Source organism: Monodon monoceros, unplaced genomic scaffold (assembly GCF_005190385.1).
Source record: "Monodon monoceros isolate NGI ecotype Baffin Bay Population unplaced genomic scaffold, NGI_Narwhal_1 Super_Scaffold_11, whole genome shotgun sequence".
Classification (NCBI taxonomy): domain Eukaryota; kingdom Metazoa; phylum Chordata; class Mammalia; order Artiodactyla; family Monodontidae; genus Monodon; species Monodon monoceros.
This window is the reverse complement of record NW_021703767.1, coordinates 87,340,668-87,359,300: the sequence shown is the minus strand read 5'-3', so window position 1 is coordinate 87,359,300 and position 18,633 is coordinate 87,340,668. Positions and strand designations below refer to the sequence as shown.

Below are 18,633 nucleotides of genomic sequence, written 5' to 3'. Positions count from 1 at the left end.
GGAAAAAGGAAAGAAACTATTTATACTTTGAAAAAATTAATGTGACTTGTTATAGATACCATGAAAAAGACAGTTGTTGGTTTCTCCTTTCTGGGAAAGAAGAGTATCAACATTTTGAAATGCGTTTTATAATTTAATCTACAGAGTAGTGAACATTTTTCTGTTTTGTTAAGGAACACTGTCCATTGGCCTGGGGAAATATAAACTTGTTTGATTACACAGATACTCTAGTATCTGGAAAAATGGCTTTGAATCTTTGGCCAGTACCTCATGGACTAGAAGATTTGCTGAACCCTATTGGTGTTACTGGATCAAATCCAAATAAAGTAAGCTTTTTATTATCATAAATAAGATTTTTTTTCTTTTTTGTGTGTGTGACAGTCAAGTGTAATATGTATAATAACTTTTATTCCATCTCTTAGGAAACTCCATGTTTGGAGTTGGAGTTTGACTGGTTCAGCAGTGTGGTAAAGTTTCCAGATATGTCAGTGATTGAAGAGCATGCCAATTGGTCTGTGTCCCGAGAAGCAGGATTTAGTTATTCCCATGCAGGACTGGTAAGGCAAATCACTGAGTCTTCCTTAAGTATCAGTCATAATCAGTGCTTTTGGCTGCATACTGTTACTCTTTGTATAGAGAAGGTTTCATGTGTTTTAGTCACACTCGAATAGATACTTCAGGCTCTAGAACAGTATTGCAATAAAATAAAATTCTGTATGCTAATATTTTTACTGCAGCTCTGCCTTTTCTTAGTTTAGCCTGCCTCATTTGACAAATATTTATTGAATACTGACTATATGTATATATTTATTATACGATAGGTACCAGGTAATAAAGTTGTGACCTAAAGAGACCTCCACTGATTATACAGTCTAATGGTGAAAATAGGCCTGAAACTGGTAAACACAGAAATATAAGATCATAAATCATGGTGAGTGCCATGAAGGAAACAATAGTGTGTCAAGAATGACTAACATAGGGTTTTGGGGAGAAAGGCTAATGTATTTTGGGTTCAGGAAAGACCTCTCTGGGATAATAACCTTGAACTTGAAATCAAGGTATACGTATGTTGTTAGTTGAGCAAGGGAGCAGAGGAAATAGCATACCAGTATAGTCCAGACATGCTAGAAAAGAATATATATAAAATGGAGTTTAAATATTGATATATTTGTCTGATCTTGGCTGTAACTTTTGAACCGCAGTATAACTGCGTTCAAAGATCATAAACTCTCCTTGGTGCTTTGTGTCCACCTAGAGGGCTGGGATAGGGAGGGTGGGAGGGAGGCACAAGAGGGAGGAGATATGGGGATATATGTTTATGTATAGCTGATTCACTTTGTTATACAGCAGAAACTAACACACCATTGTAAAGCAATGCTACTCCAATAAAGATGTTAAAAAAATAAATAAGATCATAAACTCTCCCTTATTTCTCAAGGGCAAAAGTGTCAGTACTGAGAGAAGAAGGTATTTTTGTTCTTTGCTGTCTCTTTCCCCAGTTTTCTAATTTATCACCATTTTCTTTGGCCTAATTAAAGGTTATAGATAGACCATTCAATGAATGTGGGTCCTGAGATAGGCCTACCCCCAGTAACAGTAATAGTAGCACCCTGGGGTAGCCTGGAATCCTATGCTTAGGAACTTTATTAGTTTAACTTTATTAGTTGTATTCTCAGTAAGGAGTTTACCAATCCCTTTTGTAAACAGAATAATAATAATAGTAATAATAATCTTCCTGCCTGTGTACTTTCAGAACTATGTAGAAGATATTTTGTTAAGTAGAAATTAATTTAAAATCATTACTGAATTCTGTCATTTACGGAAGGAACAATTAGCTTTTTTGAAGTTAAAAAGGGATTCTCTTTCAAAACCCTACTCTGTAAGTTTAATTCTTTGAATATACCTAACATTTATTAAGTGCTTACCATATACCAAACGCCATACCAATTACTTTTCACGTATTACCTCATTTAATCTTAAAAGCAGTCTCTATGAGGGTACGTGCTATTATAATTCGTATTTTACCAGTAAGGAAAAGGCTTAAGGAGTTTAAATAAGTTATCCAGTGTCACTGTTTAATTAGTATTAAGTCTTTTACTCTTAACCATTCTAACTAGACAGGAATTCCTTACTTTTGAAATTGGGGGTAAAATACTGATGAGCATTTCCATAAAATGTCCATAACCCTATCCAATTTGTTATACCTTTAAACTAACTGAATTACAAGAGTCAAGTCACATACTTGGAAACTCATTTATTTCCTATTTTATTCATACATTCAGCCATTGAACTCAGTTTGCCATCAGGGCTTGTTGGAGCCAATTTTAGCTCTTGAGTTTCCTTTTTGAGCAGTTCTAACTCTGTAAGGATTGATACTTTATGACTTTTTCTTCCTTAGAAGAATTTTTTTTAATTTCAAAAAGAAAAAAGAAAAACTTTTTTTTAAAATAACAGGTGTTGGTGAGGATGTGGAGAAATTGGAACCCTTATCCATTGTTTTTGTTTTTTTTAATTTTATTTATATTTAGGCTGCATTGGGTCTTTGTTGTTGCGTGCTGGCTTTCTCTAGTTGCGGTGAGCGGGGGCTACTCTTCGTTGCAGTGCGTGGGCTTCTCATTGCAGTGGCTTCTCTTGTGGAGCACGGGCTCTAGGCATGTGGGTTTCAGTAGATGTGGTGTGCGGGCTCAGTAGTTGTGGCACACAGGCTTAGTTGCTCCACGGCATGTGGGATCTTCCCGGACCAGGGCTCGAACCCGTGTCCCCTGCATTGGCAGGCAGATTCATAACCACTGCACCACCAGGGAAGTCCCTGTTTTTTTTTATAATAGAATAAAACTGACTCTATCTTTCAGTTACCTTTGGATCTATTGAAAACTTTTATAACTCTTAGAAACAATAATAGGATCTTAGTTTTCCAATATCTTAAAACATTTTACTATTTCATCATTATTCATTAATTAATTCCAACTATGCTAAAAGAAAGACTAAAATAATATAAAAATATAAAAGGATAAAATAGCCTAGAAGGATGATACAGTAGTGAGATAAATCATCACTAGTACATCATCCTTCAGTTTTCTCATTGCATAGCCCAGTGTTTTGCATCATCTTTCCAGATATATACCATCTTTGTAGTGTTTTGTTGCTGTTATTTTTTAGGCTTTAATTGAACACTGTTAATAATTCAGAATTTTTCCCTTTCCACTGATAATGCCAAAGAGAAGAAAATTGACAGAGGAAAATATTTCATAATTATTAGCAAATCAGAGTATGAATACAAAGAGACAGATAATAGCACTTTAAAGCAAAGTTTCTCAGCCTTGACATTGCTGACATTTGGGGCCAAAAACTCCTTTGTTGTAGGGGCTGTTGTGTGCATTACAGGATGTTTAGCAGCGTCCCTGGCCTCCACCCTCTAGATGCCAGCACCACCACCGCCACAAGCTGTGATGATCAAAAATGTGTCCAAACAGTATCAGAGGTTCCTCTTAGAAGGGACAGAATCACCCCAGTTGAGAACCACTATTCCAGGCTTGAATGATGATGTTAAAATTGATCATGTCAGTGAAATATCAGATGACAATATCCTAGATGAATTTTTCTCAAACTCAGGAAACGATGAGTGAACAGTATATCTCCAAGGACAAAAAATGACTAACATCAGTTAGTCATTCTGCAGGAATGACTTTATCACACAGTATTTCTTAACAAGAACCCAGCCCACACCTCATCTTTTTCAGTATTCTTTCCATCTTTTATGATGTTGTGCATCAGAATTTACTTAGTAAGTAGATAAATGCTGCAGCCAGTTATGTATAAAAATGACTGGAAGGAAAAAGGTGATGTAGAAATTTTTTAAATCCTTGGATTGATTATTCTGATATCTGTAAGTATAAAAAATAGAAATGTTTTGCAGTTATGAAGCAAAGAAGATGGTTGTCCCTTCTTCAATAAAATTATGAGTCATCAAAGTTTTCAAAAGTATTTTGACAATGCAGGTGTGAGAAGAAAAACCAGAAGTAATGATAAACTAGAACTTACTAGAAATGTATTTGAAATCTGGGATCAGTATTCACAAGATGGATATATTCAGGTTCACACATGACAGTTGATGAGCAAGTTTGTTGCATTCAACGTATGTTGCCCATTTTGGATTATAAATTTGGTTTTACTGTGTTTATATTCTTATTAAGATGTCTAATAAAATTGTTTTTCACCATCACTTTATTCTTCTTTAAATTATTTTGTATTAAAAATATAAACAAAAATCGGTAAGTAAAAGAACTAAGAGTCCATTGGAACCCAGATGATAAGTTCTAATGACTACTTTTTCTGATGAGTTGAGGGTTAAGTATTCTCTTACCTGGACTATTGCAGTAGCCTCCTAACTGGTCTCCTGCTTTCCCCAAAGCAACCAGAATAATATTTATAAAAGGTAAATCAAGTAATAGTATTCATCCTTTAAATAGCTTCGCTAAAAGTAAAATCCAGACCTTTTACCCTGACCTGCAAATTTTACATGCTCTGAACATGACCTCCTGTCACTCCTCTCCCTCATCTACTGGACTTCAGACACCCTGGTCTTCTTCCTGTTCCTCCTTCACACCAAACTCATTCTTTCCTTGGGGCACTTTCACTGTTTCCTTCATCTGCAGTAGTCTTTCCCTGGTCTTAGTGTGGATGGTTCTTTCTTGTCATTTGGATCACAAATTAATACTACCTTCTCAAAGGCCATTCCTGAACACCCAGTCTAAAGTAGCCACTCAGTCCTTCTCTGTCACAGCACCCAGAGTATCTTATCTATATCTACTCCAGTATTTTTATTTGTTCATTTAATTTCCCACTGTAATAGAGGCTCTGTTAATACAGGGTGTTTTACTATTTTCTGAGCCCAACAGTAAGAACAGGACAAGGTACACAGTACATGTATTAATAAAGATTTGTTGAGTGAATATGTGCCAGTAATATTTCTTTATGCTGTTGGATAAATTAACAATATTTAAATGTATAAAAACCAAGTAGCATGGATGTCTGCTTTCATTTTTAGCCAATCGGAATATGTGTAACTCATCCTAAGGGGTGTGTGTTTTGCATGATACATTAATATGCATTCATAATTATTCACTATGCGGTTAATACATTTGTATTTAAAGGGAATAAATACATTACCTGGAATATTGGAATTACACCAAAAGTTATGGTATTTTCTTTTTCGTTTCCAAACATTCAATGTGCAGTGTTTTAATGTGGATGGTTTTTTTTCTCCTTTTTTCCCTTATTTTTACTTTTAAAATTAGAAAGCCTTGCAAGTGATTATAAGGATATTTTCAGGGAAGGATTATGAAAGAATTTATATTTTTATTTTATTATTTTACTTTTTAATTTTCTCTCTTATTCCAGAAACATTAGCAGATTAGTTAATAGGATACTAGGAAGGGTCCTCATCAGGAAGAGAAGTAAATTGTTCACTACCACCCCCTAGTATCCAAATCTAGCCTTATCCCTGACTGATTTTGGCACTTAACTGTTCTTTGGTTGGTGGTAATGTTAACCAAGTAAATTATTGGATTTGTTCCACAAATAACTGTCTTAAGTTTGTTCTCCCCATCCCTGAAAATAAAGTCTTGCAATGAGAATAAACTGTTTTTTAACAGTTAATAAGCAATGTAAAGTTTATTGAAAATTAATTTTCTTTTTTTGCAGATCACTCATCAATCGAGGGGGGGTATGGCAAAGAAAATTATATGATATTACTTTATTTTACAGAGTAACAGACTAGCTAGAGACAATGAATTAAGAGAAAATGATAAAGAACAGCTCCGAGCAATTTGTACACGAGATCCTCTATCTGAAATCACTGAGCAAGAGAAAGATTTTCTGTGGAGCCACAGGTAAGTGCTAAGAAAGAGAGTCTCTGTTCCTTCTATTTCAGAAGAAAGAACTGACTTTGGCTGATCTTGCCATGCTTCTGCCATTACCTATTAGAGTAAATAAAGCGTAATTTACATGATTTTTAATTACAAACATCACCCTTTTTTGAACTGTGGGTATCAATCAGTATTTCTAGAAAATCATGCTGCATTGGTAATAACCTTGCAGATTGAAGGCTTTTTTAAAATTCTGAATCCTTAACATGACATTTTTTAGGATTTGTTTTTTTGGTTTGTTTTCAAATAAAATTTAAGATCCAAAAAAAAAAAAAACAAAACCTTAGTTTTAGATCAATTTAGTTGTGATTTAATTGGTCTAGATATTTTCATTTTTAGGAGTTCCTTCCATTTTTCATTTTTTCTTACACTTCCTTAAAGTAATACTGTAATGCCTTATTTTCACTTCTGTAGAAATTATCCTGCAACTTGGTAAGTGTACCCTGGTTTATTTAAATAAGGCAGTTGCAGTGCATTCTGCAGAAAGTTCATTTAAATAAAAATTTTTTCCAGTGACCACAGTAGAAGTGGTAACTCTTCTCATGGTTCATGCCGAATAAGTAGATGAATAATAGGAGCTATATAGTGTTATAACATAAATTCATAATTTTCCCTAAGTACCTGTCCTCCATTTGGGTTTTCCTTTAGTCTTCCATGCCATTATAACTATCTATGTACATGTATGTGCAGCTATAGTGTTAAACACAGGTTTGTTTTGATTTTAAAGAAGGCTAGTAATGGTAAGAAGTTTTAAAAGTGTTTGGAACTTCTTAAAGATTGCATAGTCACAAATTTAGACATCTAGGCCTTTTGAATAATATGTAAGAATTTTTTTTGTTTTGTTTTGTCTTTTCCACACAGACACTATTGTGTAACTATCCCTGAAATTCTACCCAAATTGCTTCTGTCTGTTAAATGGAATTCTAGAGATGAAGTAGCTCAGGTAAATGCATGTTTGAGATTACTGAATAACTGTTGCACAAATTTGGTATGTCATTCAAATTGTTTTTTCTCAGAAAGTCTGCATAAATATAAGAAATGAAATAGACTATGTTTTAAATTGATTAATAATGATAATACAGATGGTCCTCGACTTAGCATGGTTCACCTTAAGATATTATTACTTTACAATGGTGAGAAAGTGAGATGCATTCAGTAGAAACTATACTTCAAATTTCAAATTTTGATCTTTTCTCAGGCTAGCAATATGTGGTAAAATAGTCTCTCCTGATACTGGGCAGCAGTTAGCAAGCCACAGCTCCCAGTCAGCCGGATGATCGTGAGGGTAAACAACCAGTATCCTTACAACTATTTTGTACCCATACAGCCATTCTCCTTTTCACTTTCAGTACAGTGTTCAACAAATTGCATGGGATATTCAACACTTTATTATAAAATAGGCTTTGTGTTAAATGATTTTGCCCAGCTGTGGGCTAAAGTAAGTGTTCTGAGCATGTTTAAAGTAGTCTAGGCTAAGCTATGATGTTCAGTAGATTATGTGTATTATGATCTATTATCTCACTCATACACAGATGTACTGCTTGGTAAAAGATTGGCCTCCAATCAAACCTGAACAGGCTATGGAGCTTCTGGACTGCAATTACCCAGATCCTATGGTTCGAGGTTTTGCTGTTCGATGCTTAGAAAAATATTTAACAGATGACAAACTTTCTCAGTACCTAATTCAGCTAGTACAGGTAAAATAGAAAAATAATGTTTTATTCTAAATCCATGCACCTTCCAACACCTACTGTATTAGCTGGGTTTATGCATTTTTAAAAGTCAGTTTTATTACCAGTAGTATCTATTTTCTTCCTAAAAAATTTTTCTTTAAATCCAACCATGCAGAAACTGACCTTGATTGATCTAGAGTTGTTTTTATTTTTGTTTGTTTGTTTTTAATCACATAGGTCCTAAAATATGAACAGTATTTGGATAACCTACTTGTGAGGTTTTTACTCAAAAAAGCATTGACTAATCAAAGGATTGGGCACTTTTTCTTTTGGCATTTAAAGTAAGTCAAATTATTTTCCCATTTAATTCTTTATATATATATTACTTGTATTCTCAGTTGATGTATAAATATGTATTACTTATATACTGTTGTTTTTGTTTGTCTAGAAGAGTTTTCCATACTGAAAGTATATTGTACCAGTGATGAACTTCCCTCAGCCTTTTCTCTTTAACATTAAGTAAGCAGTAAAATTAAAACTAAATTTTATACAAGAATGAGAGCTGAAATATTTTTAAAGATTTTGATTCTACTTTAAGCAAAGTAAAATTTGCTAGGTCCAGATTAATGTTGCAATTGATTTCACCATATGTGTGGATTAAGATATCCCCCCACCCCCAAAAAACCTTGCCTTGGAATTCAGAACAATAATGACAAAAATCCCAAGTTTCTTACTAGAAAATAAGCTAATTAAGAATAAAAAATATTTTGCAGAATATGCTATATCTAATACACAAAGTGAGAGGTCATAAACCATGCACTTTTTTATAAATTTAGAAACAGATTTGTAATTAACATTATTTTTTAAATTTTAAAATAAATTTAAAATGGAATCTAGAAACTAGGTTTAAAATAACTTAAATTCAGGGACTTCCCTGGTGGCACAGTGATTAAGGATCTGCCTGCCAATGCAGGGGACACCAGTTCGATCCCTGCTCCGGGAAGATCCCACATGCCATGCAGCAACTAAGCCCGTGTGCCACAACTATTGAGCCTGCGCTCTAGAGCCCGAGAGCCCTCGTGCCACAACTACTGAGCCCTCGTGCCACAACTACTGAACTCTCGTGCCACAACTACTGAAACCCATGCGTTTAGAGCCCGTGCTCTGCAACAAGAGAAGCCACCTCAACGAGAAGCATGCCTACTGCAATGAAGAGTAGCCCCCGCTCTCCACAACTAGAGAAAGCCTGTGCACAGCAACAAAGACCCAATGCAGCCAAAAATAAATAAATAAAATAAATTTAAGAATAACTTAAATTCAGACACAGTACAGAAAAGGGACATGTATGCAGAAGAGTCAAATAGTGTTCACTGAGCTCTTCACTCCCTCTCTATTCATTGTATTATTTTTGTGCCTAATTTCCTTTTTTCATGTTTATGTATTTTGTGCTAAGATTAGTAAATGAAAAGTAGTTGAAATAAACCTAAAATCTAGTTTTTTTTAAATTTATATCTCCAGGAACTACCTGAAACTCTTAATTGTTTTGCTTCTAAATGATAGGTTTTAAATGATTTAAAACCTATCATTCGTTAGTATGATTGTATTAGTTAGTATTAGTTACATGATTATAACATTTTTTGAATTTAGAAAATGGGTTTCTTAAAAAAGGTTATGTGTATACTCATTAAAATCAATTCTCTCTCTCTCTCTCTCTCTCTCTCTCTCTCTCTCTCTCTCTCTCTCTCTCTCTCTCTCTCTCCCTCTCCCTCCCCCCACCGCCCCACTGACCTTTTAGATCTGAGATGCACAATAAAACAGTTAGTCAGAGGTTTGGCCTGCTTTTGGAGTCCTATTGCCGTGCATGTGGGATGTATTTGAAGCACCTGAATAGGCAGGTTGAGGCTATGGAAAAGCTCATTAACTTAACTGACATTCTCAAACAAGAGAAGAAGGATGAAACACAAAAGGTATGTGACTCTTCAGTTTGTTTTTCAGACTCCTTCATTGCAGTGGGGCAGGGTTATTTGAGAGCCCAGTATATATGCAGATCATGGGCCTTAGAATTAGGCAGATTAAGATTTGGATCCAAGCAATGTAATGTTAGACACATTATTTAGTCTCTTGAGATTCATTTTCCTCATCTGTAAAATGGGAATAATACTTTCCTCATAGGGTTGATGTGAGAATTAAATCATACAAGATATGCAAAGTACCTCTCATGGTCCCTAGAACATGGGAGGTGCCCAGTAAATGTTAGTTCCCTCCTCTTTCCCTTCATTTCTCTTTTATATAGCCCTAAGTCTTTTTTTTTAAATTTTTTTATTGAAGTATAGTTGATTTACAATATTGTGCTAATCTCTGCTGTATAGCAAAGTGACTCAGTTATATACATATATATATTCTTTTTTTATATTCTTTTCCATTATGGTTTATCACAGGATATTGAATATAGTTCCCGTGCTATACATTAGGATCTTGTTGTTTAGCCCTAAGTCTTTTTTTTGGCTGTGTTGGGTCTTCGTTGCTGCGCACGGGCTTTCTCTAGTTGTGGCGAGCAGGGGCTACTCTTCGTTGTGGTGTGTGGGCTTCTCATTGCAGTGGCTTCTCTTGTTGCGGAGCATGGGCTCTAGGCACGCAGGCTCAGTAGTTGTGGCTCGCGAGCTCTAGAGTCCAGGCTCAGTAGTCGTGGCACATGGGCTTAGTTGCACCACGGCATGTGGGATCTTTCTGGACCAGGGCTCGAACCTGTGACCCTTGCATTGGCAGGCAGATTCTTAACCACTGCGCTACCAGGGAAGTCCCAGCCCTAAGTCTTAAAAATGATTTTTCCTTACTCTGTGTCATTTCTTTTCTTTTAATAATGACCCTGAAAATGAGTGGAAAGTTTAAAATGGACTCTTAGTCACACAGTAAATATATCACACACTTGAGTCACCTGCAGTCTTGCTTAGTGTACCTGAGAAACATGAAATGTAAAGGTTTTCATGACCTTTTCCTACTCCTTATCCTTTATTCAGTCCAACACACCCTACAGTAAAAAGTGAGATCATTCCTCACCTCTAGTGAAATGAAAAAAGAAAATCCCAGTTTATTAGTGAGTCCCCAAAGGACAGGCAATGTAAATTAGTAGTACTGAATACAGTTTTTCAACATTTTCATTAATGTTGCTTGAAGAAAAAAACAACTTTAAAAGAAAGTTACTGTATTAATCTAAATGTCATACAGTATGTGACTGAGTTGATTTTATTGAAATTGTGGTATGTAAGTTCAAATACAGGTTATTAGAAAATAATTGTATTGTTTCTGCTGCTGGAATTGTGAGCAAGAAGAAATTAGACTGCTTTGAAATAATAAAATTTATTATATTGTAACTAAGGTAAGAAAAAAGAAATTAGATATTAGTTAAATTTGTAAATATAAGCACTTCTTCTAAAGTGAAGTTTTCATATCACAGATTGGCTTAAAAAGTGGATTAAAAAAGTGATTAAAAAAGGATGTTTCTTTCCACTTATGTACTAGAACCTTGAGTATAGTATGAGACTTTTCCCAACAATTTCTTTTAGACTCACTAGACCTTTTTTATTGAACAGAGAATGTGGTGTTTTCTGAAAAGCTTAAAAGTAAGGTTATTAAGCTAATGTGATATCTCCACAGTTTTTCCTCTAGAACAAAGGTCAGCGAACTTTTTCTTAAAAAGCTAGATAGTAAATATTTTAGACTTGGTAGGCCATGCAGTTTGTTGTAACTACTCAGCTCTGCTATTCTAGTGTGAAAGCACCAGTATCTAAGTGAATGGGCATGACTATATTCCAAGGCAATTTGACTTACAAAAACTGGCAACTGACTTACAAGCCATAGTTGACCAAGCCCTGCTCTAGAGCCAGAACACTGCCTCTGTCAGCATGCAGAGCTTTTGTCACAGGAAGGTGCACAGTACTGTCACTCTCACCTCTCTGTCTGAGTTGTGCAGCTCTGTGTTATAGAAACCCTTCTAATTAGAATGCAGCCAATCCAGGATATGGATTCAAAGACTACACAATAATGAGGTTCCAGTGTATAAAAGAGATTAGCAATTAGTTTTACCTTTATCAAATCAACTTCTAACCATGATTATGCTCATTTATCAGGTACAGATGAAATTTTTAGTTGAGCAAATGCGGCGACCAGATTTCATGGATGCTCTACAGGGCTTTCTGTCGCCTCTAAACCCTGCTCATCAGCTGGGAAATCTCAGGTAAGGTACTTTATTGCAAGTTTTATTGATACATTTAAACAAGTACTTTCTCTGGAGAAAGTCTTGAAAAAGTCAAAATGTCATTGTGTTCAATAATATATGCTTGTCTCTCCCCTTTTCCTACCCTGCAAAATAAGAGTAGTAAAATTTTCTTAAGCTCAGACCTGCATTTATTCAGAATGAGTTTTTACTACTTTAATAATAGAATTTAAAACTTTTTATGGCCAGAATTTCTGGTATCATTGGATAAGAAATGGAATGTAATATCTGTAAAACAAATGAGATGTCCCTATATTTGTGGAAAATTCACATTCCATTTATAAGAAATTTTTAAGCTTAATATGTATTTTTTCTTTATACTACCTCAGAAATTAATTCATAAATAAAACTGAGGAGAAAGTTTAAAATTGTTATAACACTTCAAAAAGCTGTATAGTATATATATTTTAAAATAAATTGAGGCTACAAAGAATAACAAAGCTAAGGTGCCTAGTAAATTTTTCAACTATTTTAAAGGCTTGAAGAGTGTCGAATTATGTCCTCTGCAAAAAGGCCACTGTGGTTGAATTGGGAGAACCCAGACATCATGTCAGAATTACTCTTTCAGAACAATGAGATCATCTTTAAAAATGGGGATGGTAAGGAAGAATATTAATGGACTTATGATGCATGAATTTAGTTATATTTTTATACACAGGATATTTATGAACCCTGAAGATTATTGAAAGCCATTTAAGGAATATGCATGTGGTAAAATATATAATATTAAGCAAATGTCTTAACCTTTAGAATATGTATTTATAATTATTGAAAAGGAAGGAAGTACTAGGTTTAGAATCAGAAGGCCTGAAAATCATTTTGTCCAGCTGTGTATCCATTCACTCCATAAATATTTGACATGCTAGGCCCTGAAGTTGTAAGGATACACAAAACAGAATCCCTGCCCTCTTATAGAGTTTACAGTCTAGCAGGGAAAAGAGACGTTAAACAAATAACTACAAAAACAAAATTACAACCCTGGTACAAAGGAAAAGTGTAGTCTGCTAAGGAATCATAAAAGAAGGTCCTAATTTATTTGGAGAACAGGCTGTGGGGGAATACATTTTTATATACTAAACAAATGTATCATTGATGGGTTTTCATTAGGAAATGACCTTTCAGCACTGAATTCTGTTAATCCAAATATTTTAATATAAACATGTTCAAGTTTAAGGATTCAGAAAAATAAGTAATTTAAATATTTTAATTTAATTTTTTTGTGAAATACATGCCACGTTATCCTACATTGTTATACATATGTGTTTATGCAGATACTTTAGAAATGGGTTAAAGACTAAGATTATTGCTTCCTTACAGATTATTTTGAAGAGCAAACATAGTTCTGTATATTTTCTGTTTGAAAACATTGTGATGATGTGATACTCAAATTTGTGCTTGTGGCATTAAGTGTTGGTATACATATTCTTTGAATTTCAGATTTACGACAAGATATGCTAACACTTCAGATTATTCGCATTATGGAAAATATATGGCAAAATCAAGGTCTTGATCTTCGGTAGGTAACCAATAAGACAACATGTATGCTGAAAGTTATCCTGAAAAAGTAAACCATTAGTAAATTTTAATTGTAAAATATATTAATTATAAACAATATAGAGGCATATACCTATAAATAAATGTATGGAGTAATAATTAACACTAGTTGATTACACTGTGGTACTTTCTATTTGTACTCTTCTTCCTTGGCTTAGAATAGCTAATGAGATTCAGCTAGGTAAGAAGAGCTATCCCCAATAAGCTGATAAAGACTCTGCAACTGGTCACTAACAATCTTTCCTTGGTATCTGCAGGGGATTGGTTCCAGGACCCCCGCCAATGCCAGAGTCCATGGATGCTCAAGTCCCTTATATAAAATGGCATAGTATTTGCATATAAGCTGTGCACATCCTCCTGTATACTTTGTCATCTCTAGGTTACTTATAATGCCTAGTGCAATGTAAAGGCTATGTAAATAGTTGCCAGGGCACAGCAAATTCAAGTTTTTCTTTTTGGAACTTTCTGGATTTTTTTCCCCAAATATTTTCCATCTGCAGTTGGTTGAATCCGAGTATCCAGAATCCTCAGTTATAGAGGGCCAACTGTATTTAGGAGCAGGACATAAACAAGAGACACAAAAGGCCCCATTTTTTATTCAGAAGTTAAAGAGTTTAAAAGAAGTTTTCTTTCATTATATAAGTTTTCTAATTCTAAAACTTTATAAATTCTCTAATCTTGAGTCAGTTTTTCAGCAAAATTTATGAAAGCAACTAATCTTAAAGTTTTTGCCATTTTGTTGGTTTCTGCCCAACCTTCCCAGTTATCAGCATCATCTCCAAGTTTTCTATCCTGCCACATCTTCTCCTAGTCATTTTTGTGTCTAATATTTTATCCTTCTTTTACTTGTCCCTTTGCAAATTCAGGCAAAGTCCACCCTCTTCAAAAGTACTTTTGTCTGTAACTCTGGTAATTACAATATTTAATTGTAAATTAGTAGCTATGCAAAAAAGCATCTAAAGTTAAATGAGCTAGATCGTTGGAAGGTAAGTTGTATCTTTGGAAAGTTGTTATGTTTTTTAACTTAAGTAAATTTAAATTAAAAATTTTATAAAGTTTAATATCTTTAATAATAAGCTTGTAGGACTATGTAACGCTTTAAACTATGAGCATGTTCAACAGTAATAAAATTAAGAGAAAATGCTCAGGAGTACCACCTTAAGAAATTCCTTTATTTACCAGAGCAGATAGAAGAAAAGATTCCACAAGGAAAATGGTAAAAAGGGTAGGAAGACCAGAGTAAGTGATTCACAGAACCCAGAAAAGGGGAGAGATTCACAAACAGTTTACAGTATCAGGTGCTTCAGGAGTTATAAGAACTATGAAAAAGGCCTTGGATTTGATGATTCATGATTAGCTTTAAGAAGAGTTGAGTCAGTAGAGTGATAGAAATTAAGCTACAAGGAATTAAGTGAGAAAATAAAAATAAGTTTAGACTGTTACTCTTTTAGGAATTTAGGAAGTAAAGGAAAGGTGGAAAGAATGGACAGTAGCATATGAGAACAGGAGAGCAAGAAAAACCATACTTCAGTACTTATGTGCCAATGGGCATATTAGGTGCTTTTTTTTCATTGTCTCTTTAAATCCTCACATCTCTACCCTTGACTACATGTCCTTTTTAATATTACATGTGATGAATGGGAAATACCCATAAAGCACTTCGACTGCACACCAAAGTATGGTTGTATCAAGGAAAAATCATTGGTGGGTTATTTGAGTTGTGGGCTAAACTAACTGCTTTTATCATGGAACATCATTTTTACTTAAAGAATAACTAACAGACAAGCTATGATTATTCAGACATGGATATTTGGTAAACATTTTCTTGAAAATGAACAATATGAGACTCTTCAGGGAGAACAGCTGACAGTATTTGTTGTCAAAAATCAAATTTAAGCTTTCAAGTAAAAATTAGAATTTTGAAAACCTTGTATCTACTGCTATGAGCTTCCCCCAAATTAAAGACTTTTCTGATGAGATCAGTGATAATGTTAACAATTGTGATTTTTTTTAGTTGGTATAATGAAAAGGAGATCAACATTTGGAAGATCTCCATAACTCAGTGAACTAATATCTTCCAAATGACCAATATAGGATATTATAAAGTCATATATGGGTAGAAATTCCATTCAGAGGCAAGATAAACAAATGGGTCTTCATGTAACAGAGCATGAAAAGTTTACTGTTATGGTTTCACATTCCACATTGCAACTTAAGAAACTATCTCTTGTCAAGTTTTGGAACAGTAGGAAAGAAAAATATGTACAATTATCTGAAAAAGGCTATTACTCCCTTTTCCAAATACATATCTGTGCGAGGCCAGATTTTCTTCATATGCTTTGGTCAAAACATTGCATTAGATTGGATACAAAAGCATTCATGAGAAGCCAGCTGCATACTATTAAGCCAGACATTAAAGAAATTTGAAAAAATGGGAAACAGTGTCACTCTTCTAAGTTTTTGTTTGTTTGTTTTTAGGGTTTTTGTTTTGTAAAAGATAGTATTTTTATGTAAATGAGTATAAATATTACTTTAAATGAATTAATACTTTAATTTTAAAATTTTCTCCATTTTAATGTCTAATGTCAATAGATATAACCCACATAAATAAAAGCTCTTTGGTATCCTTGATAATTTTTAAGAGTTTAAAGGAGTCCTGAAACCAAAAACTTGAGAACTGCTACCCTAAGGTATTGTTTAGATGTCAGTTAAACATCTTTAAATTCACCCATTATTTTTAAAGTCATAAATGTTTATAAACTTTGAATAGCCACAATAATTTTCTTCATGCTTTTCTCATACACAATTAAATGCTTTCACAGTTGGAGGTTATAATAAATGATGGCAGATAATTTGATTTTTCTAGGAATATTTGTCATGTTGTAATAAAAGAAAAGTAAAACTAGGTTAAAGGAGTAAAGGTCATGCATGAAAAATTTGCAAATAGAATATTCCTGTATTAGCCTTGCTATTTTAGGGAGCGCCCTTCGAGTTGCTACATGGAATGATGCTTGATTCATGAATCTCCTAATAAAACCAATTAGATCTTCACATTAAAAAAAAGATAAAATACTTGCTGTTTTAAAATCCCATCATTTAACTGCAGTCTTGTTCCTTTTTCAGAATGTTACCTTATGGTTGTCTGTCCATTGGTGACTGTGTGGGACTTATTGAGGTGGTGAGAAATTCTCACACTATTATGCAAATTCAGTGTAAAGGAGGCCTGAAAGGTGCCCTGCAGTTCAACAGCCACACACTACATCAGTGGCTCAAAGACAAGAACAAGGGAGAAATGTGAGTTTATTATTCTTTTCTTTCTATGCTAGTAGAAGTTTGTATCTGATAGACAAGATTTTTAATGGTTGTGTATATTTCTTTGAGTTAGACCAGAAAAGAAAAAAAAAAAACTGTATTTACATTGGAAAAAGATATGTTCAACCTTTGAAACATTTGAGATTATTGAGTTTAAATGATCAGAATTGCTTATAATTTGGTGAAATCCTGTACATTCACCTTAAGAATCTACAATGTGTTTTTCTTAATGCTTATTTTTTTAAAAGTTAAGGTTAAATTAATTAAAATTAAAAATTTTACTCCTAATTCATTGTTAAAATGATTAGAAAAAATTTATTTTAATGACATAAGTATTTTTTCACTATAATAAGAATTATGCTTTGGTCAGAGAATATCTAGAAATTTTCTTAGAAACCTTTGAACACTTGAGAATCCCAGAGTTCCTCAGATCTTCAAACATAATTACTTCCTCCCCCTAATGTCAGCGATTGTTTTCATTGTTTTAATACAGACTTTACTAAAAGACTTTGACCATCTTTTCCCAGTTTGGACTGGATCATTCTGTATTTCCATACTAACTCAAAGGTGTTTATTTCTTCTTTGTAGATATGATGCAGCCATCGATCTATTTACACGTTCATGTGCTGGATATTGTGTTGCTACCTTCATTTTGGGAATTGGAGATCGTCACAATAGTAACATCATGGTTAAAGATGATGGACAAGTAATAGCTTCCTCTTTTAAATGTGTCAACATTCTTTTTTTTTAATATTTTTTTACTTATTTATTTGGCTGCACTGGGTCTTAGTTGTGGCATGCGGGATCTTCGTTGCAGCATGTGGGATCTTTTAGTTGCAGCATGCAGGATCTTCAGTTGCGGCATGTGGGATCCTTTAGTTGTGGCATGCAGGATCTTTAGTTGCAGCATGAGGGATCTTTTAGTTGTGGCATGTGGGATCTAGTTCCTTGACCAGGGATCGAACCCGAGTCCCCTGCATTAGGAGCACAGAGTCTTAGCCACTGGACCACCAGGGAAGTCCCTCGACATTCTTAAATTTACTAATTCAGGACATTGTATTTCTGCATTTGTCAAACTATAACATAATTTCTTATTTTTGAAAGCTGTTTCATATAGATTTTGGACACTTTTTGGATCACAAGAAGAAAAAATTTGGTTATAAACGAGAGCGTGTGCCATTTGTTTTGACACAAGATTTCTTAATAGTGATTAGTAAAGGAGCCCAAGAATGCACAAAGACAAGAGAATTTGAGAGGTAAGTTCAAGACATCAAAAGCACAAAATAAAGAATTCTTGCTGCTCTACCAAAACAATCGATATTTTTCAAGCAATTTAAAAATAAATGTTTTATTAACATTGTAGCATAAACTGGATATTTTAATGTGTTTATTTTTATTTATTTATTGTGTAATGCTGTGAAGGAAATGGAAAGAAAAACCAGTTTAATTTATTGAGTTAGTTAAGGCCTAAAAAGAAAGTGATCCTTAAACTTCATAGTACATTAAAAGTTTTTGTTCACTGCTGTTTAAAAATTGGATTCCACTTTCTCTTTATTAACAAATCATCTGTAGTGCTTCAAACAACACTTTTTAGTCATACAATCTGAGGAATTCAGTCAACCATCAATACCATGTTTATTCATAATTTGTCTTAACCACCATATGGGGTATCATTAGTCTATCTTAAACCTTAAAGTACTTTTAAAAACCTTTTATAAAATTCTCTTTTATCTATAACTCAGTCCTGGCCCTAACCTAATCCCTAGAGGCTTTAGTATGGACCAGTTCATACATTTAATAAATCCTTATTAAATTGCTAATGTGCCAGGCATTCTTTTAGGGGCTGATGATAGAGCAGTAAACAAAGTGCTTATGGACTCACAGAGTTCACATT

General features: G+C 33.9%; 1 protein-coding gene across 1 annotated transcript in view; it reads left to right on the top strand.

The window, feature by feature from the left end:
* Positions 1-18,633, top strand: part of PIK3CA (phosphatidylinositol-4,5-bisphosphate 3-kinase catalytic subunit alpha) — a 111,725-nt gene that overhangs the window by 88,571 nt on the left and 4,521 nt on the right. Inside the window, exons 8-20 of the mRNA XM_029214176.1 lie at positions 174-326; positions 423-557; positions 5,767-5,891; positions 6,789-6,870; positions 7,460-7,624; positions 7,838-7,941; positions 9,396-9,567; positions 11,728-11,834; positions 12,351-12,472; positions 13,311-13,389; positions 16,551-16,721; positions 17,328-17,445; positions 17,844-17,995. Of these exons, the coding sequence (XP_029070009.1) occupies positions 174-326; positions 423-557; positions 5,767-5,891; positions 6,789-6,870; positions 7,460-7,624; positions 7,838-7,941; positions 9,396-9,567; positions 11,728-11,834; positions 12,351-12,472; positions 13,311-13,389; positions 16,551-16,721; positions 17,328-17,445; positions 17,844-17,995 (1,685 nt within the window). The remainder of the gene's footprint in view (positions 1-173; positions 327-422; positions 558-5,766; positions 5,892-6,788; positions 6,871-7,459; positions 7,625-7,837; positions 7,942-9,395; positions 9,568-11,727; positions 11,835-12,350; positions 12,473-13,310; positions 13,390-16,550; positions 16,722-17,327; positions 17,446-17,843; positions 17,996-18,633) is intronic.